Source organism: Crotalus tigris, unplaced genomic scaffold (genome assembly GCF_016545835.1).
Source record: "Crotalus tigris isolate CLP2741 ecotype Arizona unplaced genomic scaffold, ASM1654583v1 scf7180000018550.1270297659:1495590, whole genome shotgun sequence".
Lineage (NCBI taxonomy): Eukaryota > Metazoa > Chordata > Lepidosauria > Squamata > Viperidae > Crotalus > Crotalus tigris.
In genome coordinates, this window is record NW_024097073.1 from 1,628,188 (window position 1) to 1,648,551 (window position 20,364).

The 20,364-nt window shown below is 41.7% G+C and overlaps 1 protein-coding gene and 1 long non-coding RNA gene across 7 annotated transcripts in view; one reads left to right on the plus strand and one right to left on the minus strand.

Annotated features, from left to right (window-relative positions):
• Positions 1-14,382, minus strand: part of DNAJB2 (DnaJ heat shock protein family (Hsp40) member B2) — a 36,122-nt gene extending 21,740 nt beyond the window's left edge. For 2 of the 6 annotated variants that reach the window (XM_039354431.1, XM_039354425.1), the window contains exons 1-3: positions 14,232-14,382; positions 11,675-11,747; positions 96-187 (exon numbers count right to left, since the gene is read on the minus strand). In XM_039354431.1, the coding sequence (XP_039210365.1) occupies positions 96-160 (65 nt within the window). In that variant the 5' untranslated portion in view covers positions 161-187; positions 11,675-11,747; positions 14,232-14,382. The remainder of the gene's footprint in view (positions 1-95; positions 188-11,674; positions 11,748-14,231) is intronic. The other 4 variants (XM_039354430.1, XM_039354426.1, XM_039354427.1 and 1 more) reach the window with 4 other exon arrangements.
• Positions 14,383-14,529: 147 nt separating this feature from the next.
• LOC120312992 lies at positions 14,530-19,927 on the plus strand. The gene is made up of 2 exons (XR_005558007.1): positions 14,530-16,088; positions 16,943-19,927. It is a non-coding gene; the product is annotated as an uncharacterized LOC120312992 (long non-coding RNA).
• Positions 19,928-20,364: the final 437 nt, after the last annotated feature.

A 20,364-nucleotide genomic window follows, 5' to 3' on the forward strand; every position in this document is an offset into this window, starting at 1 on the left:
GGTAGAACACAGTCATTAGGCACAAGGTTGTGAAAAGTGTTATTTTGACACTCACGTGGATAGCCTCTGGTAGAAATAAAAAGAATGCAACTCACGCCTTTTTTATGTCATCTGGAGAGGCATTGCGGGGCACCCCCAGCGCTTCATAGTAATCCACCATTGTGCCCACGTATGTTATGTGGGGAAACTAGATTAGGAGACAGAGGAGAATACAAGGCATTTCTTAACAGTTTGCAGTAGGGTAACCCAGAGAATAACTTTTATAATTTGCAACGAGCCAAGGAGAATGAGTTATCACATCAGAGTTTTTCAGAAACACATCAAGTCAATGAAATACCTAAAACAATCTCTCTAACACAGTATCACCCAGTGTAGCTCACAGCCCATTCTGCACTTCAGACTGATTGACATCTGAACCAGAAAGCCACGCAAGAAGGAATTCTGTGAATAACCTAAAAGCAGCATATGGGATCATACCCATTCTGGCCCTGCAGTATGCTTCTCTAACCAATTTACCTCAGAGCTTCTTCACAAGTTAAAAAATAAGTCGATAGAATATATATCAGTTATGTACTGTGTGTAAATATACTTAAAATGGGAATAAGAGCACAAGAGAGACTTCTCATCTTAAGTGTATGTACACGTACCACACACAATGGTATGCAAAGGCTTAGGCCAGGGGTAGGCAACCTTGGCTCTTTTATGATTCGTGGACTTCAACTCCCAGAATTCCTGAGTCAGCCATGCTGGCTCAGGAATTCTGGGAGTTGAAGTCCACGAGTCATAAAAGAGCCAAGGTTGCCTACTTCTGGCTTAGGCAGTCTGAAGAAACTTGACACTTCAATGAATCCCTGAGGGAAGGGAAAGTGATACAAACCTCTATGTGAAACATCTTTCTGGAACCATGAATGCATATGTACTATTTACCTGCAGATGCTTACAGATTCAAATAAGAAAATAGTGGATATGGCTTGTGGAATTATTTGAAAATCTTCCTTTGGCAAAAATGAAAACTGTCAAATGTGTCCTATATCCAGCTAAGAGTCCCTTTGAATTTTTTTCCCACTCTTCCTTGCAGTAGCTCTCTAGCTCAGAAACAGTCTTAGATTTTTTGGAGATCTCCTTATTGATTTTCAGTAAAGTTCAAGTCTAGGAATTGTGAAAGCTTTATAAAACCTTTATCTTTCTTTCCAATAAAGTCTGTTTTGCTGAAATAATCCGGTCTCTTTTCAGCCTGTTTTTTTTTTTCCCACCAACTGGCTAATTTGTATCCAGCCTGAGTTCAATTTATAGTCCTTTATGGCCCAAGACAAAGAGGAACTAATGGAGCTTCTTTTCCCAGATCTCCTTACCTGAAATCATCTTTGGAAGCCCTGCACCATATTATGCATTGTAGAGAGCGGCTACTTGGAAGCAGACCTTTTCCATGGGATTCCCACCACCACCCCCTCCGTATTGGAATGCCTTCTCTTTAAGCCAGTGGTTCTCAACGTTTTTAATACCGTGACCCTCAACCGGTCATAAGTCGAGGACTAAACAGGTCGTAAGTCGGGGACTACCCAACCGATCGTAAGTCGAGGACTTTCCCTGCCTGGGAGCGCTGCACATGCGTGCTGCCTCCCCCTGCGCTGGCCAAGACGTACCTGGCAAGCAGCAGAGATGGAGCAGACCGACCACCAGCTGGACCAGCAGCTGGCCCAGCCCAAGGGAAGTAAGGCACCCGCCGGAAAAGGGGAAAAAATGGCGGACAGCCTTGCTTGGCGACCCCCATGAAATGGTCGATCGACCCCAAATGGGTCCCGACCCATAGGTTGAGAACCGCTGCTCTAAGCAATGGCAGTACTGGGATGCATGGTTTGTATCAACATTAGAGAAAAGAAGAAAAGGGTATTACAATGCAAGCTTCTCCTTTGCATGTGTATTGTATCTGCCTTCAAACAGGGTGGGGCTTGTATTGCAATGTTCTATCGGCCATCTTGCCAGTTCTGCCCTTCTCAAGAGACCCTGCTGTTAGTGAAGTATGTTGCTCTTCCGAGTTCAGATCTTTCTACAGGCACTCCTTGCTTAGCAACTACAATTAGGATTGGCAACTCGGTCACTAGCCAGAAAATCACTTGACCCTGACAGGCTTACAACATCACTTTCCATTCAGTCATTATGTGAAATAATTTGTGACCCACAACTTACGGTTTTACCTCCAGGTTCTGCCTTAACTGTGCTTGTTTTAAGTCAATTGGGAAGCATGCAAGTGACCGCAGGATGGTACGACGGTTATAAATGTGAAGAGTGATCACAAAGCTATTTTTATACCATCATAATTTTGAATGGTCACTAAACGAGACAGTGAGGATTACTGTATTTTTTCAGTAATCTTAATCAATTGATATATTAATTCGTAGTTCTTAGAAGCATTTTAATTAGACTGCTTTTATCTTTATTTATATTTAATATTTCTGAACCACGCATTTCTCTCAGATTATTTCACTCTTATAGTTATTTTAATTATTGTGCACTATAATTGTTAATAATTTTGATAAAATTGGTGTATTGTAAATAACTGCGATAAACCTAGTTTTCAAGGTTTTTCAAATTTTTAATATAAAGGGAATTTTTAAAATTATAATTAATTTCATAATTTATTCACTATGTGGGAAAAAATAATTCAATCTGTTTCCTGGATTGTTCTAAACATCTTGTTCTAAACTAAAAACCTGAGATCCTCCTAAAAAACTTTATAAATGAAATTTTTTAGATTAGAATTTCAAATAATTCAAAGACCAAACTCTTATACTTCTCTATCCCTCGCAACTCTATTCTAACAGGACATAATAGGCATCACTTTTACCTCTACCAAACTAGTTCTTAAATATTAAGAACTATTACATCTCCAATACTTAAATCTACCTAAATGAAATTACGCAAATATTATAATCTTTATTAAACAGGACTATAATGCATCCATTTTAAGTTAGCAATTTAGCATTACCAAGTAGAGTATGTTCTTTAAGCAAGATCTGTTGCCCAGGAATGGCACTCTTTCCTTTTGGCTAGCATTCCCCAATCCACAGCTGCAAAATGTGAGTGTCACAACTCTCATAAATCTCATGGGTGACAAAAGCTGTAGTTTAACAAGCCTAACGTTGATGACCAGATAGGGAGGAGACGACACAGGCCAACAGATCAGTTCCAAAACCATTAAATCAACCAGCAATATTTACCAATTTTCACAAGAAGCTTTATTTAAAAATAGTTCGACCTATTGCAAAGTAAAAATGAAACTCATGTATCTGAGATGTTTATTTCTATATCAATGTTTCTCTTTCACTTCCTTTCACATTCTAAGTAGAATCAAACAGAACACCCAACACAGTGCTGGGCTGCATTAACAGAGGGATAGAATCAAGATCACGTGAAGTATTAATACCACTCTACAATGCTTTGGTAAGGCCACACTTGGAATACTGCATCCAGTTTTGGTCACCACGATGTAAAAAAGATGTTGAGACTCTAGAACAGTGGTTCTCAACCTTTTTAATGCCGCGACCCCCAACCGGTCATAAATTGAGGACTACTCAACTGGTGCAGCACCGTTTGCAGAATGGGACTTTTGGCGAGCTCAGCAGGGCAGAGACAACCTGGACAATTCCTATTGGCTTTTGAAAGCCAATAGAATTAGACTCTATTCAAGAGAGTCTATTCTATTGGCTTTCAAAAGCCAATAGAATAAAAGGGAGTAGCACAGCTAAGGAAAAAGGGAAAAAATGGCGGACTGCATTGTTTGGCGACCCCCGTGAAATGGTCGTTCGACCCCAAATGGGGTCCCGACCCACAGGTTGAGAACCGCTGCTCTAGAAAGAGTATAGAGAAGAGCAACAAAGATGATTAGGGGACGGGAGGCCAAAGCATATAAGGAAAGGCTGCTGGAATTGGGTATGTCTAGTTTAATGAAGAGAAGGACGAGGGGGGATATGATAGCAGTATTCCAATATCTCAGGGGCTGCCACAAAGAAGAGGGAGTCAACTATTTTCCAAGGCGCCTGAAGGCAGGACAAGAAGCAACGGGTGGAAACTTATCAAGGAGAGAAGCAACTTAGAACTAAGGAGAAACTTCCTGACAGTTAGAACAATTAACCAATGGAACAACCTGCCTCCAGAAATGGTGAATGCTCCAACACTGGAAGTTTTTAAGAAGAAACTGGACAGCCATTTGTCCGAAATGGTATAGGGTTTCCTGCCTGAGCAGGGGGTTGGACTAGATGACCTCCAAGGTCCTTCCAACTGTATCATTATTATTATTATATATCAGTATACCACATAACTCTGTCAATGCAGACCGAGACAACAGACGGAGACAATGTGATATTGCATGATTGCAGGTGCAGAAAAGGTTAATTGGCCTGGGCTGGCTAACCTTGATCTGGAGGAATCAACCTCCAAAGTATGATGCTGACTGGTGGTCTGTCTGCTGACTGATCTGGATCGTTTGGAAGGCTGTGTTTTGGCCTTCAATATGGTCTTGCCCACCGCCTCATTAGGGGATTTATGCCTCTTCCTGGCGGGGGGCTCAATATTGGAATCGAGTTGTCCACCATATTGTGGAAATTCCACTTGGCAACCTGCCCTCTCAATTGATTAGTTGAGGCAACAGGTTCCTCAGGTCTCTATTCAGTGAGAAGTGCCCTCCCTCAGCACTGTAATTCACTGAAGGAGCCCGATTAATATATGTTAAACCCAGATGAGGGTGGTGGGTGGTGGGGGTCAACGCCAGGCAGTGCGTCCTGTGGGAACGAGCTTGCCCTCCCCAAGTCCAGGAGATGTTCAGTGCCAGGAGACAAATGGCGGATGCCACAAATTGGTCAAGGTACTGAGGCAACAGGCCTCTGAGAGCTCAACTTCAGTGAAAAGCGCCCCCCCCCCTCAGCGTTGTAATTTTGCTGAAAGAGCCCAGTCGGATGAAGGTCAAGGACCAGGTGAGGGGGGGGCAGTGGGGATCAATTGCCAGGCAGTGCGTCCTTGTGAGGACGAGCTTGCCCTCCCCAAGTTCAGCTGCAGTGCTCCCACGAAGAAAGGTAAAAAACAAAATGGCGGCTGTCTCAAAATGGCGGCCGCAACTCCACACGCGCCAAAAATTGCCGTTGGAAAGGCCTCTGAGGCAGCAAACTACCTAGCTGAGACCTGTGTGGTCTGAAGGCCACACGACTGCAATCGAGCCCTCATTCCCGGAGGAAACACCTGGGCTCCTGTTGCAGACTGAAGGCTGATCCTGACCTGGTGGAAGCTTCCACGCTGATCAGGTGGCTGGCGATGTCGTTAGGAGAGGCAGCGCCGACTCTTGGGAATTCCAGACGATCGGAGAGGCCAAAGGCCCTTAAAAGGAGCCCTCCAGGCCTGAGCGAAGCTCGTCGCTCGCTTTCAGATCCCCCCTTGCCCGAACAATTGGAGAAGCCGAAGGCCCTTAAAAGGAGCCTTCCAGGCCTGTGCGGAGCTCGCAGCTCGCTTTCGGATCCCCCCGACGATCAGCTGGCTGGCGGAGTCCTGGGGAGGCCCCGGATTGCCTCAGCGGTGATGTAGCAATGGGAGGTGAATTGAAGTCTCAAGACTTGTAAAACAATCAAGGAGGTGGAGAAAAGCCTCTGGGGGATCGTAACAGAAAAAGGGAATGCACGATGGATCGTGCTGAGCCTGTCAGCCCGGCTGGGCAGGCAGGTGTCTGAAGAAAGCTAATAGAAGCTTTTTCTCCAAAAAGGATGAGTAATATGACCTAAAAATTCAAAATAAGGGAAGGAATATAGGAAAATTAGCTATACAAACTGTCTTAAGACTTCTGCTTCTGGAGCTGAAGAAACGCGTCTGTAGAGCAGTGAGACTAAGTCTAAACTGGGGTGCAGATGGCACAGCAGAGGCGGTTCTACACTTCAGATTTAGTCTTATTGGAGCAGGAAGATTAAGACAACCCATTCATGGATTCTCCATCCAATCATGCTGGAGAAACTTCCTGATAGTTAGAACAATTAACCAATGGAACAACCTGCCTCCAGAAGCGGTGAATGCTCCAACACTGGAAATTTTTAAGAAGAGACTGGACAACCATTTGTCCAAAATGGTGTAGGGTTTCCTGCCTGAGCAGGGGGTTGGACTCAATGACCTCCAAGGTCCCTTCCAACTTTATTATTATTATGGATCATCGCACAGTCAGCCAGATGTTCAGACTGGATTTGGCATTTTGTCTACCTATCGAGTCCTTACCCAGGACCTGGGATAGGCAGATGTGGATGTTTGATGGTATTACAGATATCATTGCAGGATGGAAGCAGTTCCTAGTAAGGCCGCCTTTTGCAATTGACTAATAGTGAATTTGTCAATGCCAATGGTGTTCAAGTGGTGCTCCAGTTGTTTTGGGATTGCACCCAAGGAGCCTATTACTATTGGTACTACCCTTACTTGCTTTTGCCACAGTCTTTCTATTTCTATTTGTAGGTCTTTGTATTTTGTTATCTTCTCCAGTTCTTTCTCTTCTATTCTGCTGTCTCCAGGCACTGCCACGTCCACTATCCAGACTTTTTTGTCTTTCTTATCGACAATTGTTAAGTCTGGGGTGTTATGTTGCAGGTGCTTGTCTGTTTGAATTCTGAAGTCCCAGAGCAGTTTAATTTTATCATTTTCTATGACTTTCTCTATTTTATGATCCCACCAGTTTTTGCTTACAGGCAAATGATATTTTTTGCAGATCTTCCAATGCACCATTGTTGCTACTTTGTCATGCCGCTGCTTGTAGTCAGTCTGTGCAATCTTCTTGCAACAGCTTACCAGGTGGTCCACTGTTTCTTCAGCTTCTTTGCATAGGCGGCACTTACTGTCTGTTGCTGTCTTCTCAATTTTGACTTTATATGCATTTGTCCTTAAGGCTTGGTCTTGTGCAGCCAGAATTAGTCCCTCGGTCTCTTTCTTCAATTTTCCTGCTCTTAGCCATTGCCAGGTCTTGTTATTATCTGCTTTCCCAGCTATTTTTTTAATGTATTGGCCATGTAGTGCTTTGTCTTCCCATGCCTCTATTCTGTTCTTCATTTGGTCTTTCTTGTAGGCCAGTTTGGTCTCTCCAGTAGTCAGTAAGCCTTCCTGATATACTAATTTCAGTGCATCTTCATCATTGTTCTTCAGATATTCTTCCAAAGCCATTTTTTCTTCTTCAACCATCTGATGTACTTGTAGCATTCCACGCCCACCTATTTGCCTTGGTAGATAAAGTCTGTCAATGTCACTGGGTGGATGAAGGGCATGATTCAGTGTCATTATTTTTCTGGTCTTCCTATCCATTGCTTTTAGTTCTGCTTGAGTCCAGTCCACTATTCCAGCTGTGTACCTGATGACTGGAATTGCCCAGGTGTTGACTGCCTTTATAGTATTTCCTCCATTGAGTTTGGACTTTAAGATCTTCTTCATTCTCTTCATGTATTCACTTCTAATCTTTTTCTTGACTTCGATGATGATGATGATGATGATGATGATTACTATTACCTCAAGAGCCGAGGTGGCGCAGCAGTTAGGGTGCAGTACTGCAGGCCACTTTAGCTGACTGTGTTCAGCAGGTCAGCGGTTCAAATCTCACCGGCTCAAGGTTGACTCAGCCTTCCATCCTTCCGGGGTAGGTAAAATGAGGACCCAGATTGTTGGGGGCAATGTAAATATATATATACATTGCTTACTGGTGTACACCGAGACAGAGTGCTCGCACTTAAAGCGGTATATAAGTCTCATAAATAAATAAATAAATAAATAAAATAAAATAAAATAAAATAAAATAAATAATGAAGGACTTGTCACATATGAAATAAGGTGATGAGATACAAGACGACAGGAGTCCCAAACTTGGGAATGAGAAGAGTTTGCCTCTGGGATGCCGCCTGTTTCCATTCTCCAAATAAAACTCACCCAGAAGCTGAAAAGCAGCTTGTGGCTCATGGGTGGCTTTAAAGGGCAAAGCAAGTGCATTCCAATCCTCACCCTCAGAACTGCTACGAAAGTTTTGAAATGTCAGCCATGCCATTTTGGGTGACAGCCCATAGTCACCAGATAGCCCGTGAAGCCCTTTGGGAGATACAGTGGTTCAGACTGGAGCCCATACACAATACAGTCAATAAGTCCTCGACTTACAACAGTTCATTTAGTGACCTTTCAAAGTTACAACATCACTGAAAAAGTGACATGATCATTTTTCACAGCATCCTCATGGTCTTGTGATCAAAATTCAGACACTTGGCAATTGACTCATATTTATGACTGTTGTAGTGTCCCAGGATCATGTGATCATCTTTTGCGACCTTCTGTCAAGCAAAGTCAATAGAGAAGCTAGATTCACTTAACAACCATATTAGTAACTTAACGCCTGAATCAGAATAGAGCTGGAAGGGACCTTGGAGGTCTACTAGTCCAGCCCTCTGCTCAAGCCTGAAATCCTATACTATTTCAGACAAGTGACTGTCCAGTCTCTTCTTAAAAACTCCAGTGATGAAGCACAAACAATGTCTGAAGACAAGCTGTTCCACTGGTTAATTGTCCTCGCTGTTAGGAAGTTTCTCCTTAATTCCAGGCTGCTTCTCTCCTTGATTAGTTTCCATCCATTGTTTCTTGTCCTGTCCCCTGGTGCTTTACATTTATCACCTGCAGTGATTCATTTAACAACTGAAAATGGGGCAAAATTCACTTAACTGCTTCGCTTAGCAACAGAAATTTTGGGCTCAGTTGTAGTGGTAAGTCAAGGACTACCTGTATTCAATTGCCTATATCAGCCATAAATATCTATAGAGCTGAATTTTACTGAATACATTACACTCATAAATAACTATTTCTCATACAACTTCATAAATGCTTAAATGAAACCAAACCTGAGCCAAACTCCTTGCTTATATCCCTTCTCATGCCATCTGGATCTGGCCAGCAAAATGAAAGAACCATAATTTCTTATAGGGCCACAATCTACTTTAAAAGGGATTAATGGCTTAGGGAGAGGATAACATGGTATCTCCAGTTACAGAGGTCTAAAAGTTGTTGCTTTTCTAAAGGAAAAATATACAACTCTGCCCCTGGTTAATATAAGGCTTCCTCTTTTTTTAAGGTGGGGTTTTTCCACACTGCAGCCTTCAGGTTCCCTAGAAAGAGAAACTTGGTAGGACTCTTGTCAATTTCCACCAGGTCAAAGAAGGAAAAAACACTGTTGAGCAACTAACCAGCCTTTTAAAGCAGCCAGCCCAGCAGGCAATGGATGTCAAAAATGCAGAGTGGGGAGAGGGAGGGTGGGCTGGGGGCATGCCAATAGGTATGGAGGGATTTGTGTAGGACAGAAGGAAGCCCAGCAGGTAGACTAGATTGCTGAGCTCACATCAGCACGAGGCGGAAACACCCCACTTCTGACGTGGAGAAAAGGTTTTCCCTACGGGGTTAGGCTGAGATCATATCACCTGTCTTGCCCTCCTTAAATAACAGGTGGCCTGATCTTGTGCTGTGGCATAAAGGAAGTGCAGAACAAATGGCTCTGGCAAAGCTGTGCAAAGACAGGTAGTCCTCAACTTACGACCACAACTGAGCCCAAAAGTTCTGTTGTTAAGTGAGACATTTAAGTGAACTTTGTCCCACAAAAATTTACGACCTTTCTTGCCACAGTTGTTAAGTGAATCATCACAGTTTTAGTTAAGTTAGTGATAAAGTTGTAAACTGAAACTGGCTCCCCCACTGGCTTGGCTTTGTCAGATCGCAAAAGGCGACCGTGTGACCCTTGGACACTGCAAGCATCATAAATATGAACCAGCCGCCAAGCATCTGAATTTTGATCATGTGACCACAGGGATACCACAACAGTCATAAGTGTGAAAAAATGGTCATATCACTTTTTTCACGCAGTTGTAACTTTGGATGGTCACTGAACAAACTGTTGTTAAGTCGAGGACTTACCTGCATTGGCAAAATGATGCATATCACAGAAATCTTTTGAAATGGTTTTGCTTGGCCCACATCAGGATCTAAAACTATATTTTGGTTTCGGTTCCTATAACAATCCTCTCTGATCCCTTTGGAGGCATTTAAAGTGCCTGTGTTTAACAGCCGGTCTTTCCACTTGCAATTTGGCCGCTTGTGCCCAATTGAGACACACAATCATTTACTCCTTGATACCCAACAACATGGGGTTACCTAGCACCATCTGGGGAGCTGCTTCTGTTTACTTCAGCCACTGCCATCTAATATCTACTCCACAGAATTGCCTCAACTAATGGGGAGTTCCTTTCAAAAAAAAAAAAAAAACATCCATATTTCCCAGTCAAATTTTGTCCTGGAGGTCAGAGATGGGGAATGCCAGATCTCGCTGTGACCCATTCCAACTCAAAGGCAGAACAGAGAAGCACCAAGGTGACCCAGTCTCTAGTACTGGAAGGTTGCTGTTGGCTCAGATCTTCTTCATTAAGTATCATTAAGTAGTTTAACAATTATGTCTCAACAGATGGCAGCACCTGGCTGACCTTGGGAGCTAAGCAGGGCTGGGCCTATTTAATACTTGAATAGAAGGCTTTCAGGAAATCCCAGGGCTGCGGGCTAAATTGGGAAGTCCAAACTCCTAGAACAGTGTTTCTCAACCTTGACAATTTTAAGGCATGTGGACTTCAACTCCCAGAATTCCACAGCCAGCATTGCTGGCTGTGGAATTCTGGGAGTTGAAGTCCATATGCCTTAAAATTGTCAAGGTTGAGAAACACTGTCCTAGAAGAAATTACTACATGGATGTGTCCATAAAGTCATGAGAAGTATGCCTAGATCTTTAAGAGACAGAAGGTTGGAGGAAGAACAAGAACAGCTGCTCTGACCACACTAGACCAGAAAGGAGAAGAGAATATAGACCTTCCTTGTTTAGCAACTGCCTCATTTAGCAACCATTTGCAGTGATGAAAAAGTAATGTTATGACCAAGCCTTATATTTATGGCCTTCTGCAGGTCTGTAAAGCCAAGGAAAGTTGAAAGTCATAAGCACAGTTGCTGTTCACTTAGCAACTGCTTTGCTTACAGGTCCCAACTGCGGTTGCTAAATGAGAACTACCTCTATACTTCCAGCAATGTTGCACCCTTGTTTGGAAGTTCAGCTCGGTTTAGACTCTTCTAGCCTCATCATTCAAACCTGCAATCAGAAGTCTGAAAAGGAGTTACATCCTACAAGAAAGTGTCATATAGACCCAACTGATTGCTCCTGAATTTAAAATATTCATTTCATACTCCTTGCAGTACAGAAACTAAACAAAATGACCAGAATTAGTTCATTTGCGTCTTTGTTAATACATTTGACACAAGATACATTGTTTCTTCTTTGCTGATATTTCCTTCATGATTTCCCACTCTTCCATCAATGTCTCTTCTACAAAATAAGTAAAGATTGAATAGATGGGGCAACAAGCAAAAATGCCCCCACCCTACATTTCAGACGATCCCTAGATTTTGCGTTCTCTTACTTCATCTGCCTCAAAGAATAGTTTAAAGTAGATTGCACTCCAGGACTTTTAACTGCCTAGAGAAAAAAGGAACGTGACTCTTTTCTTTCTCATGACATATAAAGATGTAGAAGTCTTTTATTATCTGATGGCGATACTGGTAACCAATAATCAAACAACCTTTCCCCAAATTTGGCTTCTTTTCTTACCTTTTTGTCTCTGGTGTGATGAGCTAACAGAAACAGAAACAGCTTCCTCCTCTAGAAAAGGGGGCTTCCTCCTCTAGAAAAGAAGCAGAAACAATCCCACCCTTTATTGCTCCTTCAGCATCCCTTTGCACTATAAATTCTTCACTATGCCTCCTCCCCACATACCCCAACGGTGCACTGTAATTAAATTAGAGCTTCAGAGCTCATAGCCAGTTCCCTGCAGTGTGCAAAGAAATGATGCTAGGGCAGTGATGGCGAACCTTTTAGAGACTGAGTGCCCAAACTGCAACCCAAACCCCACTTATGCATCGTTGAGTGCCGGGTGGGTGTTGCCAATTGGGTGGGCGTGGCCAATTGGGTGGGTGTTGCCAATTGGGTGGGCATGGCTGCGGTAATGGCAGACTGGGTGGGACTAAAAAGTTCAATCAATTCCAACTTTGCAAGATCTTTTTTTTCCTGCGAGTAGTTGAAATTGACTGATTGAACCTTTTTTTTTTTTTTTTTTGCACATGGTGGCGGAGGCCTAAAGCGAAAAGGTTTTATAAAACGCAGCTGAAGGCCTAGGACTGGGGGGACAGCACGTGTGCCCACAGAGAAGGTTCTGAGTGCCAACTCTGGCACCTGTGCCATAGGTTTGCCACCACTGTGCTAGGGTCTGTTTTGTCTCCGTCCATGGATATTTTAGCTCTAATGACAGCCTGGACATCTACTTTGCTCTAGAAATGATTTTCCAGGCTCAAATATGTGGAAATGCTGAACTGTCAGCTTCTCTAACCAAACACCTTGCCTTCCCAGAAAGGCATGATAATAATGCCACCCCATTCACAAGAGAGATATGTTATTGTATGGAGAAGATGGATAGAATATGTTCAGAAGAAATATGGAATTACAAAGTTTCATTTATTTTATGAGTAATGGATTTGTTTATAAAATTATGATGTTAAAGTTTGAAGAGAGTTAAGGGTTAGTATGATTTTGGTTATTGTATAATTAGTAAACTTAAATAGATCATGTTTAATATTTTTGTATAACCCTGTACTTGGCTCTGGGAAGTCGGGGGAGGGGGGAGGAGGGGGAGGAAGGGTTGGAGGTTAAATAGCTCAGATAAGTAGAAATAGTTTTATTGTATATAATATTGATGTTTTAATTTGGAAAGAGGAATTGCTCAGGCATTTCCCCTGGACTGCATCCGGAGTGAGAAGATAGGAGGAAGGGGAGAAGTAAGTAGGAAGGTTGAGGAGAAGGAGGAGAGGGGGAGAGTGAGGAAGAAGAGGGAAAGAGGGAAGTGAGAGAAGAGGTTAGAGGGTGGATGCGGTTTGGGGGAAAATGGGTGAGCAATACCGAAAGTTGTGTGTATAAATTTATTTTACTCTTTATCTGAAGTATTTTTTATGAATGTAATGTAAAATTGAAAATAAATTTTTTTTTTACAAAAAAAAAAAATGCCACCCCTTGATATGTCAATTTTAAAATGTCACTTGTCACCAGTCATCATGATCTAAGCAAATTTTATCAGATTACATTTCTGGAAATTAAATCATTCTACCAATCTCACCAAGCCTATGTTCCAAATCATGAAAGCATGCCCTTTCTTTCCAATTCGTCCCGGTTACTTTTTCTTATTAACTCTTCATTTCAGGGATGTGTATTTTTTTTTTTTAAAACCCCAATACTCCGCAGCAGCTCCATCGTGCTCATGCCAGTTTACAATACGGAGTAGCAACCTGCTGTATTCAGACGGAAAGAGCCGGGACTCCCTACGCTCTCCCACAGGGAACTTGTATCGCTTTCCCTAATGAAAAATGCATATTTTGCTAAAAAGGGGAGTTGCGGATCTTGCTCTGCTTTTGTTTTGTTTTTGTTTGCTTCAGAGGACCGAGAGGCAGCTTCCGGCCTTAGAGGCGGATCGCGTTTCAGCTTCTCGAGGATTCTAATGGATTCCGCCTTTCTCCCTACTAATGAGACTGGGCACTGTGCACTCGATTTCCCGGGTGGCAAAATAAACAACCACCCCAGCATTTACTTTGGGCTGCTGGGGCTTCTTACCTATACATTTGGACATCACCCCAAACCCAGGCGCCAGCTGTCTTGGGCCCGCAGCCCCTTTCCACCAAAATATTCCCCTTTAGTACGGTACGTACAGCGGCGAGGCTCCTCATTCCATTTTAGTGCACGGGAATAGTAACCATCCATTGATGCGCACATCGAATGGAACCGAATCGAGCCATCCCTGGCACTACTTGTTCCGAAAAGGGGGGGAGGCGGGGCCTCATCCTTTCAGTCACCCAGAATCTGTGAATTATTATTTTTTTTAGTCACATCGCCAATAGATTTGCAAACAGGAACCCTTAATTCTCTATTGACCGATGACTGCTGCTGCATTTGTTTTTCCTATCTTGGGGAGGGGGAGCAGATCTGCATTTCCAGGGGTCTCCTTACTGCTAAGGTCCCGAGGGCGCCCCGTCTAACGCTACTACTGCACGGCCAACCGTGCGGCGGAGAGGGATGCAGCAGATTGCTAACCCATCTTTCAGGAGGCACCAACGCCGGGACGCACCTTACCACCGGAGGAGGCTCCGTCCGGATTCCACCATGGCCACGAGCAGCTCTACGCGCGGCCCAACGCGATTTTTTTTCCCCCCTCTTACGCTCCGGCCTCGATCTGCTGCTGTCAAGTGAGAAAGAGGCCGGCTCCTGCCTGATCCCGCCCGATGATTGGCGGGGCCCGCTACCAATAGAACGCGCAGCCCCATTGTGACGTCAGAGCGTCGCCCTTTGAACTGATGAGGTAAGGCCACCCGACCCAGACAACAGCTGCTTAAGAGCCCGCTAGAACTCTCTCGACTGGACACGCGGAGCCCCACCTGGCCGTCGCACGCGGGCATCCTTGCTGCATCACTGTGTCTAAGCATTTGTAGTCAGAAACCGCGCTGGCTTTTTTTGCGGGGGGGGGGACGACGACAAAAAAATGAAATGCCTGCGCGCTTGTCAAGATTTAATTAGGTGTTCCCCACCCACCCCCCTTTTTTTTCAAATTGATGGGATGCGGGCACGGATCTCGATTTTAGTTTCTCTTCTGAATTTACTGCCCGGGACCAAAGTCTATCGACTGGACTTCATAATGCGCAGTAGGAGTAGGGAGAAGGATTTATTTTAGAGCAGGTTTATATCACCCTGACATTCAAACAGTCTACACAATCTAATATACTGAATCAAAAGATTGACGTTTTTTAAGATAGTCTGACAGAATCCTTAAGTTTTTTCCCTTAAGATTTTGTTTTATGACTATAGAGTTGTGTGAAAACCTGCAGATCTGTTTGCATATTGAATACAGTAGTAGATTGGATGGCAGAAATCAGCATTTGAGACTCACCTTTTTGGGTTACTGCTGCTGCTGTTACTGGTGTTTTTAAATTTTTATCTTGCTTTTTTTTATATACAACTCAAGGTGACAATCATACCTAATATTCCTTCCTCTCTTTTTTTCTCTCCACTACTACAACTCTGTGAGGTGGGTTGAGCTAGAAAGAGTAAATTGTCCAAGATCCCCCAACTGGCGTTCATGTCTAAGATAGGACTAGAAGTCAGTCTCCTGGTTTCTAAGACAGCATTTTCACCAGAATACCAAACTAGTTCTTACAGATGATATGGTAGTATTGTCAGACCAAACACTTCAGAGTTCCCAATCTTAAAAATTAAAAAACAAAACGGGGAACTTGTTCTGCAGAAAGATTGAAATCAGCAATAGAAGGACTGAGCTGTAATGCTCCCAGAAATCTGGGGAGCTGAGAAAAAAAAGTGTCTGGATAAAGGTTGTTGACATTTTAATGTGTTGTGTGAATCCAACTATGGGTTCACTTGTCAATTGTGTCAATTGTGCTTTATTCAAAATCAGCAGTCTGACCTTCATGTTGAGACAATTAGAAAGTCTCATATAAATTATAGATCACTGCACAGTGCACAGTTGCCTTGTTGGTTACTGCAGATAATTAGAAATTATCAGGTCTGCTGGACTACTGCCTTCATAGTTGTTTTTATTCCAGAGTATAATGGAATACAGAAATTACGTATCAGCTCAATCATCAGATTTATCTTTTAGTGATGTAATATATCATATATCAATAGGGACAATCTTTCTTTGAATTTAATAATTTGAATGGAAAAGTAATTGCAAATGTACAGGATAAAGGCTTCTATCGGTGACAAATTTTCCATATGCCTAGTAAAATGTGAAATTCAGTAGCATATAAATGTACATGCCTCTTTTTATTTTTAGAACAATCTCTATGAAACAGTTATGGGAGCAAATCTCAATGGTTTTCAAGATTAATGTTCTTGACCCTTAATGATGGTCCTTTTCTAAATAAACTATGGCATCTCTTACAAGTGGATAAAATGTAAACGTTTCCTGAAGGTGAGTTGAACTTCTGGAATTTTGATAATATGAAATAGTTTTCCTTCTTTCAAACAGATAGATAAAATATCAGATTTTCCCTTTTATAGTGCGTAGCATAATAGAAACCATAATTGGTAGTTTATACAATCTTTATACAGATTTTTATTGTTTGTTTTTAATCTGCATCTACAGTTTTACTGTAGGAAGGAAACCCCCTAAATGTTCTACAATGGAATTTCTTATATACAAGAATTTGAAATTACTCATCCTGTATGGTTCTAGAATGACTAGAATTAAAAAGAATCAGCATTTTCAATGATTGTATAGAAGAGATTTAGCAGGCCTGGATATAGGATCATACCTTAACTCCTTTTCTAACCAATTATTTTAAAAAAGCAGAACCCTGACCAATTGTACATGTTGTCTATGTGGTCCATAAATTCTGTACATTTATTTGTGAAAGAATTTGATGGTGGAAGGCCAGATTACCTTAGAAGTTCAGCTAGGACTTCCGGTGGTGACGTCAAGGCGGTGCGGAGGCAAGAGGACAGTCTCTGTCCCCTAACTCTGATCTTTCTACGATTGGAGACCCTTCAGGGGCATAGTGAGCCTGGAGGGCTACGCGTGAGAAAGGGTGAAGCCTGAAGAGTAGCGAGGTGAGAAGCGATCACCCGCTACGATGAAGGAAACCCCCTAAATCCAGCGTGGAAATATCTGCCATCAACAGATGGCGGATCTGAGGCCCTGACAAACCACAGAGGATGCAGAAGCAAAGAGAAACTTAACAGACTGTGTTAATGAGTGAGTTAAAATAGTTCAAAATATCTTTAAGGAATAATAGAAAAGTCTAAAAAGATATACTTGTCTATTAGTGTGGATGTTGAAAGAAAGCTCAACTGGTGAGGGAATCCTCAATGTAAGCGGCGATCCGGCGGGAAGAGCTGTGAGTTGGCAGATTTAACAACCAGCGGATTAACAGGAGGGAGACATAAAGGAAGGAAAGACCTTGTGGTAAATGTTTTAGCGCAAGTACAAGGAAGATGGAGGATTAAGGAAGAAGAGGTTGAGAGACAATGGCGAAAGCGGAGTTGGTGGAGTCAGTGAGACAAGAGAAGCGAAGGGAGAAGATCGATAAGCAAGCAGCTGGGAAGGCAGAGAAAATGGTGATTTAGGAGAAACGGAGAAGGAGTGAATATGCTGTGGAATATTAGAGAATATTGGAGAAAGTGATTGGAGAAGAAAGTTGGAGACAGACCTGAACGTGGAGAAGATTCGGAAAGCCAAGGAGATGATGAGAAGACATGTTTATGTGATGAAAGAGAATGTTGCGTGGTGAAAATCTGGAAGGTGAAGGAGACGGCGAGAGGACGTGACAAGGAGACAAAAGCAAAAGTAACGGATTGACGGCAGGAGATACGAGATCGGAGGGAAAATCTGGAGCTCTGCAGAGGGGACTGTGCCTTTAGTTAAGAGGGAAGAGAGAAAGTGAAGAGGATTGAAGGGGGGGATACGGTGATGAGTGCGAGAGGAAGTGAAGGAGACGGTGAGAGGACGGGGCACGGCGTTGAAGGAGACAGGAACGGGGGCGAGGTTCAGAAGGTAAAGGAGACGATGAGAGGACGTGATAAGGTGATAAAAACGGACTAATGATTGATAATATACGATTGGAGAAGAAATCTGGACTTTTAGAAAGACTGTGTGATAAGTAAGAAAGAGGAAAGAAAGTGAAGAGGGTTGGAGAAGGTAAGGAGAGATTTGGGGAATAGTGGAAGTGGAGGTAGTCTCAGAGGAGTTGAGGAAGGGAAACGAAGAATTAGAAGTTTAGAGTTAAAACAAAGTTAAATAAATTGTTGGCTAAATAGAGTGACATTTAGAATAGAAAGTATTAGAGAAACAAGTGATAAATATGACAACACTGAGGACAGGAAAAAAAAAAAAACGGTGTCAAGCCTAGCACTGATACCTTCATCTCCAACTGGTCAAAGAACATTAGAAGGAATGCTTGGTACAGAAAAACAGAGTATAATAGTAAATATGCAGACCATGCAGGCAACACTACTTACTATCCAAGAAACGATGCTAAAAATGCAGGAGACAATATCTAAGAATCACATAGAAATGAGAGGGGATATGAATAAATTGGATAATAGAATTGAGATGATTCAACAAACGATTGAGAAAAATGAAGAAAGAATACAGACAGTAGAAGTAAGGTTGGATAAAGTTGGGAAAAAAGTTGACACACTAGATAAAGAACTGATAGCAACTAATAAAAAAATGGAGGAATCGATCATCCATTTGCAAATGGACCGGGCGGCATTTTACCTATGATTTCAAAATGTGGTAGAGGAGAAGGAAGAAGATTTGGGTGCTATCATGGTGGAATTGATTGCTGAGGCTTTACAAAGGGACAAACAAGAGAGATTGATAGAGATAGATGAGGTGTACAGTATTCATACAAATTATGCCAGAGGCAACAGACTTCCACGAGAAGTACACATAAGATTCGCTAGGGAAAAAGTGAGAGATATAATTTACAAAATTACAAGAGAGGATCCAATGATTTATAAAGGTATGGAAATACAAACTTTAAAACAGGTCCCAAAGAAAATAAGAGAACAGAGAAGGGAGTATAGATTTCTCAGTGCGTATTTAATTAAAAGAAGCATCCCATTCAGATGGCTAATCCCGGAGGGGATGTTGATATCATGGAAGGAGAGAAGGGTTAAGATAGACAGCTTAGAGAAGGCGCGAGAATTCTATGAACAATTGGAAGGAGTGGAGGAAGAGAATAGCAGCAAGGAAGAATTGGAATCCAAAAGCCAGGAAGACCAACAGCAGGAAGCAAGGGAAATAGAACAAGGGACAGAAAGCAAGGAAGAAAAAGGACAGAGGAAAGAAAGAGGAGTAAGTCCGAGAACAAAACAAACACACAAGTAGAACACACAAGTAGAAAATGGAAAAGGAGATTCGATTAATATCAATTAATGTGATGGATTAAATGCACCCACAAAAAGAAAACAAATACTAACAAAATTAGTAAAACAACATATAGACATAGCTTGTTTACAAGAGGTACATATTAAAGAACAACACAGGAAATATTTGAAGTTCCCAAAATTAGGAGTATTATATACAGCACTAGCGGAACAAAAACAGAGAGGAATAGTGGTTTATATTAGAAGAGAAATTAATGCTAAATTGAGGTACCAAGATACAGATGGAAGAATATTAATAATAGAATTACAAATTGAGCAGAAATCATGGCTGCTAGTGATAATATATGCACCAAATGAGAATCAAAAAGAATTCTATTACAAATTACATGAAAAACTTTTAGAAATTGGACAGGGAAATATTTGTATAGTAGGAGACTATAATGCGGTAGTGAATGTAAAAAAAAAGATTATATTAGTGATATAAAAAATAAAAAGAAAAGGAAAACACTACCAAGGACGTTCTTTGATTTGGCACATGAACTTATCTGATCAATGGAGGAAACGGAATAAAAAAAAAGAATAATAATAATCTCGAACCCGCATAAATCTTGGTCTCGAATAGACATGGCATGGATGAATGAAGAGGTAGGGCAAGACATAGAGATAATAGAAATAATGCCAAATACATGGGCTGATCATAACCCTCTGAAAATAGTTTGGAAAGGGCAGAAAAAAGTAAGAAGAAGATGGATATTGAACTCTCACATTTTGAAAGAAAAAGAATTTATTGTAAGGATTAGAAGAGAAATGGAACTCTTTTTTAAAGAGAATATAAAACAACAAACATCATTACAAATTATTTGGGACACTGCGAAAGCATATTTGAGAGGTATAGCAGTAGCCTATACAGTAAAAAAAGAATAAGGTGAAAAGGCAAACGTAAAATACACTCCAGGAGGAGATTAAAAAATTGGAATCTAAATTACAAAAAGAGCCCCAGGATGAATCGATTAACATAAACTAAATATGATAGATCAAGAGGAAAGAGCAAAGGAATTGAAAACAGCAAAACAAAATTTTTTTGAACATGCAAATAAGCCTGGGAGATGACTCTCTTATAAATTAAAAAAAGAGAAAGAGAAAAGATTTATTCAGGAATTACAGGATGAAAATGGAGAGTTGCAATATAAAATGGATAAAAAGAAAGAAATAATTCAGAATTATTTCGAGTTACTATATAAAAAAAAGGAAATAGATGGAGAGAATATAAAACAATACTTAAAGGTTAATGGCTTGCCAGAATTAAAAGAAGGACAGAGAAATATTGAATAAGAAAATAACAGCCTTGGAATTAA